Here is a 19,105-nt window from a genome sequence, read left to right as displayed (position 1 = left end):
AGTCTGAGTAAGCTCCGGGAGTTCGTGATGGATAGGGAAGCCTGGCATCCTGCAGTCCATGGAGTCACAAAGAGTTGGACAGGAGTGAGTGCCTGAACTGAACCAAAGAAGAAAAAGTAACAAATCTCAGTAAATTATCTTTCTAGTCCCCTCTACAAGCCTTGTGGTGAACAAGGTCAGCCTGGAAATAAACTATATGAAAGAGAGCAGAGAAGGAGATAGCAGCAAGCCTAGGAATGATCTAAAACTCCTGTCAAAATGAGAAAGTTCACCCTAAGAATGCAAACACAGGAAAAATGTTCTGGTAGGTCAGAGTACTGACTACATGCAATTCAAAGCGACAGTCTTCTGAAATATTGCATCTGGGTGAGGAGAAGGTAAAAGTTAAGGAAGAATCTTTGGAGATTGGCTGATAAAAAGAACAACCACAGCAAGGCAGGAATGGGGCCCTATAAGACAAAAGAACACAAAAATGTCTAAGGACATTCATCTCCTTCCTAATAATAATATCTGGTAGATAAATTGCATTTTCTATACTAGTAGAAAAGATACCATTTCAATAGGAATCTGATCACTTCCACCAGTCATAAAATAGATAAGAGACTTCCCTGGTGGTCCAGTGGTTAAGAATTCACCTTGAAATGCAGAGGACTCCAGTTCTATCCCTGGTCAGGGCACTAAGATCCCACATGCCTTGGAGCAGTAGAGCCTGCCTACCGCAACTAACATCCAGTGCAGCCAAACAGATAAAGAAAACAGACAGAAGGAATAGGAATAAACACACAGGAATCTACCATTAAAAAACGTAAGATGAGACTTCAAACACCTCTGCTAATAACAATTTTCTTCCAATCCCGCACAAAAATAAACATGAAGCAAAAGAAAACTGAACACGGCACTCTGAACTGAGTTAGATTTAAAAACGCATTTGTGGTTATTAAAAAAAAAAAAACACCTTGAAACAGAACTTCAAAACATTAAAAACAAGTGGCAAAAGGGAGACAGAAATTTAGAGAGAATTCACTGAACACACGAAAGATGTGAGAGAAAAAGACAAAATGAAGACTAAAGTACAAGATGCCTAGGAAAGAAGAGAGCCAAAACAAAACGTATTAAAGGCATGGTTGAAAAAGGCACGAGGCAAACGAGAGAATAAAAAGGAACTAGTGAAAGCAAAACAAGTCACATAAAACGTGGCGGCACGGGAAGACAGGAAGGGAAAAACAGCGTCCCTATATTTAGAGCCCATTCAAGAGAAAAACAAAACCGTGGAAGATAACTCATACACAAAAATGTAATTCAGCCAAACTTGCTTTAAATTAAAAGAAGGTTGGATGGTACCTATCAAGACAGTCCACCAGGCACCTGGAAGATGTACTCAGCATGATCATCTCTGATGTCCTTGAAGAACTCACAGACTTCAAAAATAAAAATTATCAAGGCTTTCAAGCAAAGAGATAACTTACAAAATCAGAAGAATAAACTGTCAGGCTTCAAAAGAAATAAGATTTCTCAAAAAAAAAAAAAAATACCATACAGAGCAAGGCAACGCTGGAACAGCATTTCCAAAAATCTCAAGAAAATAAAGGGCATCTTGCAGAAAAGTTTACAGGTAGGCAGAGGCAGATGCAAAGAAGCAAACTGATTCTCCCCAAGATCACATTCACCTGCAACAACATCTCAGGGCTCCCCACCCCCAGGTTAGTGCTGTTTCAATCCATTCGTTCATTCATTCACTTGTATATTGGCAAAAATCCACTAATCTTGAAGACAGAAGAGGAGAAAGGAGGAAGGGAAGGGGGTGGCTGGTGATCATCAGCTAGAATTTCGAACTCAGTCTGTGTCTATCCTGTGCCTGGGAAACTCAGGACTCTGCCTCCCCCCAGCCTTTCTAGTTTCCTTTCCTGCCGTGCCGTTACAGATGTGCTATGACCCCATCACTCTCCTGCCTCCCACTACAGGTGTGGTATGGCCCATCACTTTCCTGCACGCCCATGGAGGTGAGCTATGGCCCCTGAACCCCTCTGTGGTATCATCACCCACCATCACACTGGCGTTTCTACATCCATGCCTTTGTTCCAGAAGCACCCACCCACACACAAAGTGTCTTCCCTGTCCCAGTCTTGGCTCACGTTCTTCCAGCCCTGCAAGGACCATCTCCACTCCTGTCTCCAACAGGTGGCCGTTTAGGACTCCTTCATTCAGAGGCAATGGTTTCCTCTTTTAAACCCCTTCTGCTTTTCTCAGGATCAGGATTCTTGGCACCTCTCAATTGTTTGCTTGGCAGGAATCACTGCCTGGTTTCTGGAAGGCAGGCACCATTGTACTTATCTTTGCTCAACTAATACTTAAGTTTCATTGAAGTGGATAAATCCCTATGACTCAGACTTCTGAGCAGGTCACTGGAGTCTTAGGAGGTCCTTTTGCCTCACCCTCAAAGCTTAGGTGTGGGCATGCGTGCTCAGTTGCTCATTGGTATCCAACTCTTTGCGACCCCATAGACTGTGGCCCTCTAAGCTCCTCTGTCCTTAGGATTCTCCAGGCAAGAATAGTGGAGTGGATTGCCATTTCCTCCTCCAGGGGATCTTCCTGACTAGGGATTGAACGCCAGTCTCCTGCATTGCAGGCAGATTCTTTACCACTGAGCCACTTGGGAAAGCCCTAATTAGCAGTCCTCAAGTTTTAGGAATATGCAGTTGCCGTGAAGTCCTGATAGCTGTTGATTGAGAAGCATCCTCTCCTGGTGACAGACTCCAGCTGGCAGAGATAGCAGTGCCACCGCCTTTCCAGGACTGGACGGCCCAACAGCTTAGCTGTCAGGGTTCCTAAGACTTGGCAATGAGCAGCAGAGAGGGAGGAAAGCCATTGCCAAGGGCTGGCTCCTGGGAAGGGGAGATTCCTAACTTGGATGACCGGTCAGTGCCAAGATCAGTGCCAGGAAGAGACTGTACTGGCCTGGGGTCATCTTGAGCTATGGGTCACGGCAAGAGAAACCTTGGACCTGGCACCAGCAGGAGACAGAAAAATAAGAACAGAGCTCAGAGCTGCAAGACCTCTGGCTGGGCCAGCTGGCCTCTGCGAACAAAGAACTTGATCTTCCTTCTCTCTCAAGGTCACTCAGTCGTATCCTACTCTTTGCAACCCCATGGACTGTAGCCCGCCAGTTACTCTGTCCATGGAATTTTCCAGGCAAGAACACTGGAGTAGGTAGCTATTCCCTTCCCCAGGGGATCTTCCCAATCCAGGGACTGAACCTGAGTCTCCTGCACTGCAGGCAGATTCTTTACTGTCTGAGCCACGGGAGAAGCCCCCTTGACCTTCTGTCTTCTCCCAATGAGGCTGAAAGAGACTATTAAAGAGTCAGGGTGCTAAAGGCATCCTGTATGCCTCCTCCTCCTCCTGTTTGAGCAGAAAAGGAGTCAGGCTGGCAGAAGCCCAGGAGTGAGGGGTGTTTCCTTGACCCCAGTGTACCAGTGAGACTTCTCTCTTGCCCCACTGGTGGGGACTAAGACCTCGCTCTACCTGGGTTACTTCTCCCTGGAGAACACCCTACAGGTAAGAGATGAAACTTCCCAAGGCAAGATTTACAGTGCATCCTTCTCCTTGGTTCTGTAACATCCGCCCTCTCCTTAAATCAGCCCAGCAGACTGTCCCAGTGGACTGGCCATGTATCCGACGTGGGCTGACTGTGGTGCCCACAAACAAGCATTAAACACAGACACGTGCAGTCCAGGACTCAGCCAACGGCCTGATGGATGGGAATCTTTCTCTGTGTCACCTTTACCAAGTTAGTGTGAATTGGTGATACTTTCAACCTAAGAACTGCTCTTGTGAAAGTGTTAGTTGCTCAGTCATGTCCAGCCCTCTGCGACCCCATGGACTGTAGCCCACCAGGCTTCTCTGTCCATGGGATTTTCCAGGCAAGAATACTGGAGTGGGTTGCCATTACCTTCTCCAGGGAATCTTCCCAACCCAGGGATTGAACCCAGATCTCCTGCACTGCAGATGGATTCTTTACTATCTGAACTACCAGGGTAGCCCAGAACAGCCCTGAAAAGGATGGAAAACTTGTGGACTGATGTCTTGATGCCTTGAGTGAGTCTCTCAGTGGTAAACTGGGTAGTCCCACCTCAGAGGTGGAATTGTGGGCAACTCAGGAAGTGGGCCCAGGGCACCATGCTTCTCAGATAGACTTGCAAGGCTTTAACTGCTGCTAAAACTAGTCTCAGTGGAGAGGGAGTCCTGGGCCACACTGAGGAGGGACATAGAGCCATTACTTCTTCCTGGAGAGTCAGGGGTGTGCTTGTCAGTAAGACTAACATGGAAAAGACGGTCCTGTGGAAAAGCTGCCTTTAGGCAAAATGGCTAAGTTTGCAAGTGGAAGTGGTCCATTGAGCAGCTCTCAGAGGGACCACCCTGGGTTTTGCATTGTCTTATTTTCTTTTCTTCTGTCTGAACAGCAGTTACATTGAGAAAGGGATTCACTGGGTGAGTGCCAAATTCAACATTCATGCAGATCCATCCTTGCTTCTGATGCAATCAATTCTGACCAATTAGCCACCAGGTGAGGTTGGCTCAATTCTAACAAAACACGGCAGCACACTGATGCTATGCGTTTATTTCCCTGAGTGTGAGGCTTAGAGGTGGTCTGTGTGTGCTGACTCCGAGCGAGCAAAGTACCACTGAGTAAAGCTGAGCACACCGAGGCCTGGTTCTCAGTGTTCAGTGGTTAATCAGGAGTCAGCAGGCAGAGGAAACCAAGAGAGTGGATCAGAACCATCAGTAGGCAGCTTAGAGCTTTGTTGCCCTCAGCCCAGAATTCCAGAGGTTCTCTGGCCTCCTCCCACTCCATCCTGGATCCCCCAGCCTACGGAAAGGCACAGGATAGAACACTGCCAGGTGGTGCTGGCTTCTCAGAGGCCGGTCTCCGGCAAGCCAGGCCCACCTTCATCTGCTTTCACTATAGCTCCCAGTTAATTGTTGCCATGGCGACCGGACGCCTTCTGAGCTCTTGGAGTCCAGCCCTTAAACACCTTGGTGTAGTCAAGCCCACTTGCTCCCCTGGCTCCCCAGAGTGTGGAAATATCTAAGCTGGATTTCTGGAGCCAAATGGCACAGGGGTCTCCTTGCCACAGTCCACAGGGTGTTCAGATCCTGGTGCGGGGGTGGTGGTCTCTGGTTCAGCAGAGGCCGATGCACCTGTTCTGTCATTTCCAGAAGAGCAGATCTAACTTCAAACCTTGCGTTACAGGCGACCATGGCAGCAGCTGGGAGGGGTGAGCATGGGCCCATGAGTGCCTGGGGTTCAGGCCAGCAGTGGGGCTCAGACCAGGGCTGGGGCAGACAACACAGCAGAACAGTGCTGGCGGTGGAGGACCACAAAGCCCACCCGGAACCAGAGAGCCGAAGCAGGACTCCTGCAATTGACCCGCCGCTCCATTCAGTCACCCACTCCCACTGTTACCCCTCAGACCTCATCATCACAGGAAGCTCATGCCTCCTGTGTCCACCCATCACGCTGATCAAAAGGCTCTAGGCCTCTGCCCTGATGTTTTGGCCCCGGTAGACCTTTTTCCCAGACTCCTCACTGGCTGACACATGTGCCTTTGTGAGTGCTAGAATCCATATCTGGCCTTGTTCTCTTCTTGGGGAGCAGGTGCCACTGGCCCAGCCTCTAGAATCCCCCCAAGCCCCCTGCCCCCAGCTGCCGTTGTTCCTCTTCCTCTTCGGATTTGGGGGTTGAGCAGCTGGGGTGCCACCTCTGCCACTGCCCTCCTTGCTGAGCCCCCAAAACTGGTATCAGGATGGTCACTTCTCCAGTTCTGATCTCAGCACCAGCTCCAACACCCCCCACCCCCATAGCATTTACACACCTCGCCTTATTCTCTGCCTGAGACCCGATGGAGAGTGTGCTCTGCGGCAGGAATGGGCACTCCCAGCCTAGTCCCAGGGAATGCCATCTACACAGAATGAAGCGATCCATCCAGGGTCTTTCTGTGGGTCTGGGATGCACCCCACAGGGCTCTGGCCTTGTCTCCATCTTGTTGAGGGGGATCCCAAGGCCTCTGAGGCTGTGTGGGTACCAGCAGCATTCTCATCCCACTTCTCTGAACTCTAGAGATGGGTGTGGAAGATGCTCTCAAACCAGACAGGCTGCGCCTGCTCACACGTCCTCACGAAGGGTGACCAACTGACCTCATCCGCCCTGGACAGAGGGGTTTCTTAGGACACAGGCCTTTCTGAGCTAAAACTGGAACAGCCCTGGGCAAACTGGGATGTCTGGTCACCCTAATACACTGGATGACCCTGCTTCCTGAATCACTGAGCAGGGATCACATATGCCCATCTGCGTGCATCTGTGACTGAATATCCCACCTGAAGCCTGTGACTCTGGGCGGATTTTGCTCCTAGACAAGGCCAGCCCCTCCCCTGCCGGGTGACAAATGCCACTTGTTCTCGCCTATTAAAGATGTCACTTCTAAAATACATCCCTCCCAGTTTGCCCTTTGTTACTGGACCATTCCTATCAGCACATGAATATCACATGTATTGTGATTTCCCACATCAGAAAAAAAAGAAGACTCTTTACATCACACTCCTTTCTAGCTTCCTCCCTCATTCTCCACTCCCCTTCACTTTAGAACTCTGGAGGGTTGTCTGTTCCTGCACTCTCCTTTTCCTCTTCACCCTTTTTTAAATAATAAAAGATTATTTTCACAATCCTTTTTAACTTTTATTAGGGAACATTTCAAACATCTCCCCGAATAGTGAGACGAGCGTAATGAACCTTCATCTTCCCATCACTCAGTCTGCTCAGATCCTGTAGCAGCACAACGCAGGCATCAGTCATTCTCTCTTGCATCCATCAGTCAAAAAGCCTTCCCCAGATCGCCCCTGCCAAGCTCACATGACCTCCACGTTGTGGGTCACACTGTGGTCACTTCTCAGGCTTCATCTCCTCCTTCATCTCACATCTTATCACAGCTGATGACTCTCTCCCAGAAACATGTTTGTTTGTTTTTTTCCCCCACTTGATTTTCAAGATGCCACCCAGCCCTGCTTTTCTTGCTTCCTGGCTGCCCGCTCCTGACTGGTCTCCTCTGCAGGTCCCTCCTCACCTTCCCACCGTCGTCTCTCTCCCGGAGCCTCTGTTCCCCTGGGAAGCCTCGCTCACCCTGGGGAACCCATGTCACCAGCGTCCAGCTTCCTGTACCAGAAACTCCCACGGTTACATCCCCAGCCAGGACATCTCCCTGAACTTGTCCACATGGTTGATTAAGAAGCCTCTAAAACTTACTATGAAGCCAGCGTGAATTCGCATCAGCCCCAGCCTCTGTCAAGACCCTGGTCCTCCCACTGACATCGTCTTCCTAACACCTCAGGGCACAAGTGTTATGTTTTCATTCCACCTGGAGTGGCAACCAGATCCCTAAGTGGTCCCCAGGCCCTGGGTGGTCCAGCCCCGCTCTGACCTCACCCCCTCCTGCCCGCAGCCTGGCCCCATCTGCTCCAGCCTCACAGCTATCCCTGTGCCAGCTGGTAGGGTGGGGGCAGTGGGTAGCTGTTCCCGCCACCTGGGAGACCCTCCCCCCAAATCCCAGAGGACTTGACCTTTGACCTCCTTCGGTCTTTGCTCAAATGCCACTTTTATTCTCGAGCATCTGGATGTTCTTTTCAACAACTCCAGCTCCTCCCGCATTCCCTGCCTCATTTTGCCCCATAGCTTTTAACTCCCTGACATGCTTCGTAGATGTACTCCTTTACATCTATCATCTCTCTCTGGCATGTAAGTCTATCGGCTGCATCCTCAGGCCTAGAGGAGTAGCTGGCATGCAGCAGGTGCTCAGCTTACGTGCTGACCTGGGCAGCAGTGCCTGCCTCTTCCAAAGGGGACTCACTTTGAGGCACCTATCTGTCAGCAAAGAATCTATCGGTCCATCTTTCTCTTCACACACACACACACACACACACACACACACGGGTGGAAAGGACCGAGGACAGTGCGGGTTGGCACAGGTGTACCTGCTGTCACTGCCGCTCAGAAGGACTCTAGGCCTGGTGTGGCCTGGGCTACCCTGGTGGAGGTCATAGTAATACAGTATGGTCATGTGGGGCTTTTGGAAAAGAATCTTCAGGCTCTCTCCTGCAGACTTAAAAAGAACCACCCTGCTTGAGATCTTTCACCAAACTGCCCAAATAGCAGAGGGTCTCCATAGGGGTGTTCATTGAGACAGACTTTGAAAAATTATCTAAGAGGAGGCTGAGCTTCCTCTCTGGAAGGACAGACCCTACTCATCTGGAGTAAATGCTCCAACTCCTGATATGTGTTCCTTTTAAAAAAAAAATTAAAAGTATATATGAAGTATGCCATATATGTGTATTACATACTTTACATATATTACCATTTTAAATTGACTTACAGTGTGCTGTCAGATTCTGACCCATCTTCTCTTTATGGCTTCCTCTATTGCAACATGTGTCTTCTATGAAAGAGCCATCGCTCACCAAGTGCTCACGACGTGTGGGTCTCACCGACCCACCACCCACACGCCACCTCAGCCCCCTCCATCCTCACGAGGCAGGATGCGTGGGGCTTGAGCAGCATCTTTAGAAGCAGGTATGAATGTAACCTCACAAAGACACCCCGAGCCAGAAGCACCCAATTGAGCTGCTCCCCAGTTCCTGACCCGCAGAAACTGTGTGAGATAAGAAATGTTTATTGTGGGTTGAAAATGCTCCCTTCTAATTTCTTTCAGAGTGATGGGTATTTACCCCAAAGCAGATAACACGGAGGTCGCACATCACAGCCTTGAGTTGATATGAGTGTGTCTAGGATGTCTAGGTTTGTATCTTTTACCAGAAAACCCCTTCCCAAGTCATCTGGTCCCAATTTGATTCTGCAACTCTCAGGAGCCACAAATGCCACCTGAATCCTCAATAAACTTTATTTAGACACAAAGAGACACAACAGAAAATACATACACAGATACAGATTTTTTTTTTCTCTATAGGATGAACAAACATCACATAGGGAATTTAAAAATTGGGTGCACGGAACGTAAGAAAAAAAATCGCAAAGTTCCTTGTTCACTCACACTTGGAACAAACACATATTTCAGAGGAAGACAGGGATACACCATCCCTACAACAGAATTCACAGTTGTCTATCACAGTACACAGGTGTTAGGAAGGTAATCAAAGGGCGGGGGATCCAGTTACTCTTGGTATGACAGGATGCTCACAAGACTAGTAGAACTCTGTTGAAACAAAAGACAGGATGGAGGATGCCACACCCCCTGCACAGATGCTCTGCAAGCTGTCGGCTAGGACATAAAGCAGCTCAGCAGAAATGCCACGTTAGAGTTCAGCTTGTGGCTGGAAGGTCTGTGTAACCTCTACCTTCGTGTCCCCATCACGGAGAGTTTACATAGACACACTTAGGACGCTGAAACTCTCGACATGCGTGCCGGCTTCAACACCCCCCAGGACAGAACATTGACATCGAGGTGTGAAATGTGGCTTTCAAATGGAAGAGGAATAATAGCCAAGAGGAGAAGGAACACTTTGCATCCGTCAGCAGTGTTTCCCGCCATGCTGCCTGCGGTCCCATCCCACGGGGAGCCACGGGCATCTGTGTCCTGCTCCACGCCATGGGCGGGCCAGGACGCATGCCTCTTGGGAGTCTATTATTGCCTTCTAAAGTCACACCTGTGAAGCCACGCATGTCATCAGGGTAAGCAGCCATGGAACCACCCCACTTATCCTGTCCCGGACCAGCCTCTGGCCTCCACACCATCTTCGCCTTTCAGATCGGGGTTCCCTAGGCAACCTCTGTATTTTAGTAAAAAATGGTTTCCACTGTACCCTTCGTGTGTCCTCTTCCTAATGTGACAAATCCAGATGAGATGAAGTTATGGAGATCAGGTCCTCCACTTCGGTAAGCATCCTTCCCATAATGTCCTGCAAGAAGACGGGGCAGAATTACCTGGCACATCCATGACACCAACAAGAAGACAAAGGCTGCTGTTCCAGTTCACTCGAAAATGGCGGTGAACTTAATTTCAAATCAGCAGCTAAGTCAGAAGGTAGAAGCAATCAAGGAAGATATATATATATATATATATAATATTATTTCATAAATTTATATATAATATATATTATAAATATATAAAGTATATATGAAGTATGCCATATATAATATATATTACATACTCTATATATTAAAATTTTAAATATATACACATATATTGTGTATATATATATACACACACACACACACACACACATACACACACATATAACTGTAACAAAGAAGAAAGTTCTGGGAAGCTTACGTTGGAAGCAGAGGTGGGGGAAAGCACTTGACTTTGGCATTTCTGACTGAGCACATCAGCACTTCAGTCTGAACTGAACTTGGCCTACCATCCTGTGCTTTATCCCAGCTTCCTCCTTTCTTTTTCTTGTCTTATTCCTTTGGTTTCTTTCTTCCTGGAGCATAGAAATGTGGTTCTGATCAAAATGCTCCATGTGTGTGCATGTTTATGAATCATACCTCATCCTATGAACTATAGCCTTGGGGCTTAGGAGAAATCCAACGTCACTGAGGCTGACAAGTAGGGCGGTGGCTCTGAAACACTGGGAAAATATTTATGTGCTTTTCTCTTTCAACTTTCTGCAGTAAGATTTTATCCCTCGTCAGCCTCCTCTCTCCGTCTACCTGTGGGGTTGGGGGTGAAGACAAGTCTTAGACCCTGGGAGAAGACATGCAAAGAGAAAAATAGTTACTGTTCTGCTTCTGACATTTGATGTAGGATTTCACAGTACCCCTGAAGTACAGGCCTTAAAAAGAAAGAAAGACCTCTCTAAATGCCATCTTGAAGTATGTACATGTGGAAGTGGAGAAAGCCACACATATGTCATGTTGCCACAAGAGCATGTTAAAAACTGTACTTAACAATTAAACACTGAGAAGACTACCTAAGATGTAAAGTTAAGTTAAAAAGTGGAAGAAAATACTATAGTAAGTATGACCACAATTCTGTAAAAAGTGCAAACCAGTGTAGTTTAAAACAACAACAACAAAAGAACAAGATTGGAAGAAAACACACTGATACCGACCACCACCTTTAGATGGTTGGAACACGAGTTTTATTTCTTCTCTGCTTTCAGCTTTTCTGTATTTTCCAAGTTTTTTCCTATAATGAGCATGTCACTATAAATAGGTGAAATACATTTCTAATGGAAAAATGTACAATAAATGTAGATAACCTAAATCACATTTTTTTTCTTAGCAATGCATCCTCTGCATTAGATATCAAAAAATGGGTGCATGTTGGATTCATCCAGAAGCTTTTAAAAATACAAATGTCCTAACACTGCTCCAGGGATTCTGATTCAGTTGATCAGGAGGTGTTTTTTTGTGTTTTTTTTTTTTTTAAGGAGGTCTCCAGGTGGTTCTCATGTGGCTCATATAATAAAGAATCTGTCTGCAATGTGGGAGGCCTGGGTTTGATCCCTGGGTTGGGAAGATCCCCTGGAGAAGGGAATGGCAACCCACTCCAGTATTCTTGCCTGGAGAATTTCATGGACAGAGGAGCCTGGTGGGCTACAGTCCATGGGGTTGCAAAGAGTTGGACATGACTGAGTGACTGACATATTCACACAGGGAAGAAGAACCACTGCCCTAGAGTAAACGTATAAACAACCGAGGTTCAGTTTGCTCGTGGGGGTCGGGGGGGCAGTGAGCATTTGCTGGAGTCCTCGTGGGTGCCTTGCCCTCCCCTCTATTTAGGTCCTGGACTCCAGCATCCTTCCTCTGAAGAGTGGAGTCTGGCTGGACCAGTTTCTGCCTTCTCCCAGATCAGAGGGTCTCAACCCTGAATGTGCGTCAGAAAAAACAGGAGGGCAGGTTAAAGCCTGCTGGGCCCCACCCCCAGAATTTCTGAGTCATTTGATCTGGGATGGGCCTCAAGAGCTTGCATTTCTATCTAGTCACCCTGATGATACTGCTGCTTGAGTCTGAGATCTGTAATCCAAGTGTATCAGGAATATAAAAGAATTTTACCACTGTCTCCCATATGTCCTCCACTCTGGAATAAATACCTCCTTCCTTGGGGCACACAGCTTTCCACGAGGAACCTTCTGGCTGTAAAAGACTGTAGTCACAACCCAGAATTTTATAGAAAAGAATTATTGGAGCTGAACTAAGAGGCTTCTACCCGTATCCCAAGCCATGTCACGACTCCAGAAACCCAACTCTCATCCCGGAAAAATGCAACTTCATTGAGGGATGAAGGAGAGAAGGACAAGGGAGTGTGGAGGGGTACAGTACAAGCCCCAAGAAGAGGGGGACCCTTGTCCTGTAACGAGTTACTTCCCCCTACTGCCCCTCCCAACAGAAGAGTAAGAAATGGAAGTAGCAATTCCGAAATCTCATAAATTTGGACCTCGTTAATTCAGAACCTCCGATACATCCTTCAGAGTTTGGTTTATTTTTGTGCTCCTTATAAATAAGATTTTTGATAAACCAATCAATACCGAGAGAGATGGCACAATAAACAGTACCTTTGCTACTTGAAATCATTCTTATCTGTCAGCTGGAACAAGGTCCCTCAGGGCTAAGTGCTGCTTACTGCTTTGGGGCTGAGCTGACTGAAAGCCAACTCAATCACCCGATCCCTACTGTGGGCCAGACAGAGGCACAGAGCCTCTGAAAACAGGGTTTCATCTGTATGACACAACAGCAAACATTCCGTAGCATTATGCAGTTTACAAAGATCGTTCATACACAATTTTCTTAAAGTTTTAATCATTACTGCATTGTAAGTTCTGTATTATTAAAATATTATTCTCCCATTTTATTGGTAGAAAAACTGAGGCCAAGGGTGGGAAGTTGGAAGATGACTGAGCCATCACTAGCATCCCAGTCTTCTTTTTTTTTTTTTTTTTTTACTTTTTATTTTGTATTGGACTATAGCCAATTAACAGCGTTGTCATAGTTGCGGGTGAACAGCGAAGGGATTCAGCCATACATATGCATGTATCCATTCTCCCCCAAACCCCCCTCCCATTCAGGCTGCCACATAATACTGAGCAGAGTTCCCTGTGCTATACAGTAGATCCTTACTGGTTATCCATTTAAAATATACCAGTGTGTACATGACCATCTCAAACTCCCTAATTATCTCTCCCCCCTCAACCTTACCCCCTGGCAACCATAAACTCATTCTCTAAGTCTGTGAGTCTGTTTGGTAAATAAGTTCATTTGTATCATTTCTTTTTAGATTTTCCACATAGCATCCTAGTCTTCTGACTCCAAACCCCCTTGTCAGTTCTCTCTTGCACACCTGGCTTCATTTCCTCCTCACAAGAGCCCTGTGTAACAATGGTCAGTTTTCTAAGTTCATGGAGCTAGGCAGTGGCAGACCCTGGATCCCAACCACGTGTACCCATCCCTACACCCACAATCTTTCTATAGCTCTCCCCAAGCCAGCTCACCCCTCGGTCTGAACACGTGTCGACGTGACTCTTCTCTGAGACTTGAGCCAGGACCCAGGGGAATCGCTTCTCTTCTCTGCAGCCTTGACCCCATGCTTGACCCCATGACTTGATGCTGGGCGTCAAGGTAGGCCACAGCAGCACAAATTTTGCCCAAGTTGCAGTTCCAGAGAAACGGCCCTATACCCAGCAGAGCTCCAAATAGAGGCTAGGGGGCGCTCTGTGAGCACACTCAAGTAGTGTGGATTATCCACGTGTCAACACCACACACACACAGCCCCCGATCAGGTCCCACAAAGGTGGGGCTTCCCTGGTGGTCCAGTGGTTAAGAATTCACCTGCCAAGGCAGGGGACACAGATTGTATCCCTGGTCCAGAAAGATGCCACTTTCCTCCGGGCAGCTAGGCCCGTGCAGAACAACTACTGAAGCTTGCACACCCCCAACCCGTGCTCGGCAAGAGGAGCCCCCACAGTGAGAGAAAGCCTACATGCAGCAACAAAGGCTCAGCAGAGCCGGAGTAAATAAGTTATATGTATTTTTTTTTCTTTTTTTAAAAGAAAGCAGCTTTGAGTAAACAGAAAGTTTCTCTGTAAAAGAGATGTGCTATAAAAAATAGGAGGGGGAAAATGAGGTAATATCTGAATGACTTCAATAAAATTTATGAGAATTTTGCATTGGTTAAATTCCACCCACAGCTATGGGAGTGAAAGAAAGTAACCTAGGCAGTTTGCCTGAGTTGTAAATATGGACAAGAGTGTGCATACTGAAGAAACTGGCGAAGTCAATTCCAATGAGAGAGGCCCACTGGGTACTCAGTGGGGAAGGAGAGAGAAAGGAGAAAAGATGAGAAAAAAAATAAAGGACAACTCTAGAAGTTACTATCTGTTTAAAATCAGATGCCGAGGAGAGAAACAGAAGAGATAATTCAGAAGCAATAATTACAAGTTAATAGACTTTTTTTGAGCAGATAGAAGACTTTAATCGTTAGTCAAATATCAGACGTACATTAGAAGGATCGATATCTAGATATATTCACTAGTGAAATGCCATTTAGAAAAAAAGGGAGAAATGCAAACCAACTTCATAAAATACTAAACCTACAGAAAGTAAAGCAACCTTTTAAAGACTTTTGAGACCATTATTTCAGTAGACAGGAGAGGATGGAGGAGAGACAAAACGGATGAAGGAGATGGAGAAGCACAAACTTCCAGTTATAAAATAAATAAATCATGGGGGTATATAGTTCAGCCTGGGGAAAGTAGTCAATAATATTGTATTATGTTTGCATGGTGACAGATGGTAACTAGGCTGACTATAACGATCATTTTGCAGTGCATTATACACAAATGTCAAATACTAATATAATTTTGTATATCAATTATACCTCAATAAAAAAACTCAAGAAGTGTTTTTTTCTTGTTTTGTTGAGTTTGTTTCTTTGTTTCTGGTTAAATCACCTTCTAAAAGCAAAGGTACACTTCTTTTTGTTGAACTTTAACTAAAGTTGAGACTTCTGTATTAACCAGGAATGAAAATAAAACCTGTGCTCATTCATAAACCAAAAAGAGTTAAACTATGATACTTCAAAAGCAATCATGAAACTATAAGTCAATGGATAGAAACGTTTGTTTATATTAATATCCAGAAAACACAAATAACTTCAAATTAATAAGAAAGTAAGACAACTCAATAGGAAAAATCAGGCCAAAGAGATGAAAAGGTAAGTCACAGAAGAGAAAATTCAAAGGTCCAATATGCATTAAGTGGTGTTCCATCTCAAAAGTAATCAGGGAAATTCAAATTAAAACTATAATGAGGTAACATTTCGCACCCAGTAGACTGGCAAAAATAAAAATTCCTGGGACTCTGGGCATGTAGAGGCAGAAACAAGAACTCTTGCACACTTCTGGTGGGAGTGTAAACTGGTGCAAGTGCTTTGGAAGGAACCCTGGTGACGGCTAATAAAGTTGATGATAGATGTACCACAGAACCAGCAATTTCACCTTCAGGTCTGTGCCTGAGATAAATCCTCAAATGTGTGCATAAGGAGATATATGCAAGGATGTTCATGAGCAATACTGTTTCTAATAAACTGGGGAAAGAACTCTTGGGATAAATCAGTTCAGTTCAGTCGCTTAGTTGTGTCTGACTCTTTATGACCCCATGAGTCACAGCACGCCAGGCCTCCCTGTCCATCACCAACTCCCGGAGTTCACTCAAACTCATGTCCATTGAGTTGGTGATGCCATCCAGCCATCTCATCCTCTGTCATCCCCTTCTCCTTCTGCCCCCAATCCCTACCAGCATCAGGGTCTTTTCCAATGAGCCAACTCGAGGTATATTCATATAATGTAACCCTATTCAACTCTGTACAGTTGAAATGAACCAGAGCTCTAAGTATCAACATGGAGCATTCTTAGTTGCAGTGTTAAGGACCACACTCAACTAGCTGAAGGTAAACAGGATGACATCATAGAGAGAGAGTTTTAAAACCTGCAACACCCTCTCCTTCCCCTGCTGTATCCACAAGTCCCTTCTCTATGTCTGCATCCCTATTCCTGCCCAGGATGAATTGAGAGAATGACATCAACATACATATACTGTGTGCTCAGTCACTCAGTTGTGTCTGACTCTTTTGCAACCCACGAACTGTGGCCCACCAGGCTCCTCTCTCCATGGGATTTCCCAGGCAAGAATACTGGAGTGGGTTACCATTTCCTTCGGGAGGGGATCTTCCGGACTCAGAGATCAAATCCGAGTCTCCTGCGTTGGCAGGTGGATTCTTTACCACTGAGCCACCTGGGAAACCCCAACATAAATATACTACCATGTGTAAAACAGATAGTTGATGCAAAGCTGCTATATAATATAGGGGGTTCAGTTTGGTGCTCTACAATGACCTAGAGGATGGGATGGGGGAGGCAGGAGGAAGGTGTGAGAGGGAGGGGATATATGTATACTTACAGCTGATTCACGTGTTGTACACCAGAAACCAATACAACATTGTAAAGCAATTATTGTTCAGTTAAAAATAAATTAAAAAACAAAACAAAACATATAACATACCACTGCTGCTGCTGCTGCTGCTAAGTCGCTTCAGTCGTGTCTGACTCTGTGCGACCCCATAGACGGCAGCCCACCAGGCTCCCCCATCCCTGGGATTCTCCAGGCAAGAACACAAGAGCGGGTTGCCATTTCCTTCTCCAATGCATGAAAGTGAAAAGTGAAAGTGAAGTCGCTCAGTCGTGTCCAACTCTTCGAGACCCCATGGACTGCAGCCTACCAGGCTCCTCCGTCCATGGGATTTTCCAGGCAAGAGTACTGGGTGGGGTGCCATTGCCTTCTCCGATAACACACCACTACATTGTTTAAATATATGCATATATAGTGTTATATATATTGGAGAAGGAAATGGCACCCCACTCCAGTACTCTTGCCTAGAAAATCCCATGGACGGAGGAGCCTGGTGGGCTGCAGTCCATGGGGTCACGAAGAGTCGGACACGACTGAGCAACTTCACGATGACGATAGTGTTATATAAGTACCAAGAAATTCTTGGACGTGATCAATACTGATATTAGGAAACCAGATACTTCTGTGGACATGTCTGACTCAAATAAGTATTTTATTTTGTTTCTAAGATAGCTATAGATAGACACATTGATGGATGATGGATGAATACACAGATTATATAGACGATGGATAGATACAAAGATGGAACTGTTGCCCAAGTATTTAATTCACTGCCAAATTATTCTCCAACAATAAAGGAAATAAAGAGTTTCCAGTTTTTAAAAACTCAGAGACTAAAATATCCTCCAGTCTTCACTAGGAGAAGGAAAAAAGCTGCCTGATGATGAAATCTGTCAAGCAAGAAGTAAAACTATAGAATTTCTAAAGTCATGGATGTGCTTATTTGTAATCTATACAGTACACAAATCCAAAAATTCATTAAGAAAAGACTGGTGAATTAGATTATACATAACATTTAACAAATTGTCTTTATTGACAGAAATAAATTTGAATAATACTGGAGTTGCCCTGGAAAATCTGGTATGCAAATGGGGCAATAAAATACATTACTGTGATAAAACCAGAACTAGCTTCCTTCATCGGGGGAACAATGCTCCATCGTTAGAGCCTGCTTGCAAAGGACTGCTTTGCTCAGAACAGACCGGGGAGCTGGTCTCTGGCAAGTTGGAAGGAAGCTTGACGGTGCTGGCCAGGACCCTGCTCTGTAGCCATTCCACTGGTGATCTTCTTCACAGAAAACAGGCCATAGACCAACATCAAAACACATGTAATATCCTACGGTCTAATGTGTGAGAAAGGGGTTTCCCTTCATTTACAAAAAGCTCCATCATATCAATAATCCTGCGTGCGTGCATGCTAAGTCGCTTCAGTCATGTCCGACTCTTTGCAACCCAATGGACCACTGTAGCCCACCAGGATCCTTTATCCATGGGGATTCTCCAGGCACTAATACTGGAGTGAGTTACCATGCCCTCCTCCAGGGGATCTTCCCAACTCAAGGATCAAACCCACATCTCTTACATCTACCTGCGTTGGCAGGCAGGTTCTTTACCCACTGGCACCATATGGGAAGCCCATCAATAATCATCAGTTCATTTTAGTTCAGTTGCTCAGACTCTTTGTGACCCCATGAAGTGCAGTACGCCAGGTCTCCCTGTCCATCACCAACTCCCAGAGTTTACTCAAACACATGTCCATCGAGTTGGTGATGCCATCCAGCCATCTCATCCTCTGTCATCCCCTTCTCCTCCTGCCCCCAATCCCTCCCAGCATCAGAGTCTTTTCCAATGAGTCAACTCTTCGCATGAGGTGGCCAAAGTACTGGAGTTTCAGCTTTAGCATTAGGCCTTCCAATGAACACCCAGGACTGATCTCCTTTAGGATGGACTGATTGGACCTCCTTGCAGTCCAAGGGACTCTCAAGAGTCTTCTCCAACATCACAGTTCAAAAGCATCAATTCTTCGGTGCTCAGCTTTCTTCACAGTCCAACTCTCACATCCATACATGACCACTGGAAAAACCATAGCCTTGACTAGACGGACCTTTGTTGGCAAAGTAATGTCTCTGCTTTGGAATATGCTGTCTAGGTTGGTCATAACTTTCCTTCCAAGGAGTAAGCGTCTTTTAATTTCATGGCTGCAATCACCATCTGCAGTGATTTTGGAGCCCAGAAAAATAAAGTCTGACATTGTTTCCACTGTTTCCCCATCTATTTCCCATGAAGTGATGGGACCAGATGCCATGATCTTAGTTTTCTGAACGTCGAGCTTTAAGCCAACTTTTTCACTCTCCACTTTCACTTTCATCAAGAGGCTTTTTAGTTCCTCTTCACTTTCTGCCATAAGGGTGGCATCATCCGCATGTCTGAGGTTATTGATATTTCTCCCAGCAATCTCGATTCCAGCTTGTGCTTCTTCCAGCTCAGCATTTCTCATGATGTACTCTGCATACAAGTTAAATAAGCAGGGTGACAATATACAGCCTTGACGTACTCCTTTTCCTATTTGGAACCAGTCTGTTGTTCCATGTCCAGTTCTAACTGTTGCTTCCTGCCCTGCATACATATTTCTCAA

At 45.9% G+C, this 19,105-nt stretch overlaps 1 protein-coding gene across 2 annotated transcripts in view; it reads right to left on the bottom strand.

Moving 5' to 3' along the window:
• The window catches only part of SHISA6 (shisa family member 6), a 262,179-nt gene that overhangs the window by 121,060 nt on the left and 122,014 nt on the right, over positions 1-19,105 (bottom strand). For both annotated transcript variants that reach the window (XM_061391095.1, XM_061391096.1), the window contains exon 3: positions 9,865-9,960. In XM_061391095.1, coding sequence (XP_061247079.1) covers positions 9,865-9,960 — 96 coding nt within the window. The remainder of the gene's footprint in view (positions 1-9,864; positions 9,961-19,105) is intronic.

Source organism: Bos javanicus, chromosome 19 (genome assembly GCF_032452875.1).
Source record: "Bos javanicus breed banteng chromosome 19, ARS-OSU_banteng_1.0, whole genome shotgun sequence".
In the NCBI taxonomy this organism is placed as follows: domain Eukaryota; kingdom Metazoa; phylum Chordata; class Mammalia; order Artiodactyla; family Bovidae; genus Bos; species Bos javanicus.
This window is presented reverse-complemented; position numbering and strand designations above follow the sequence as displayed.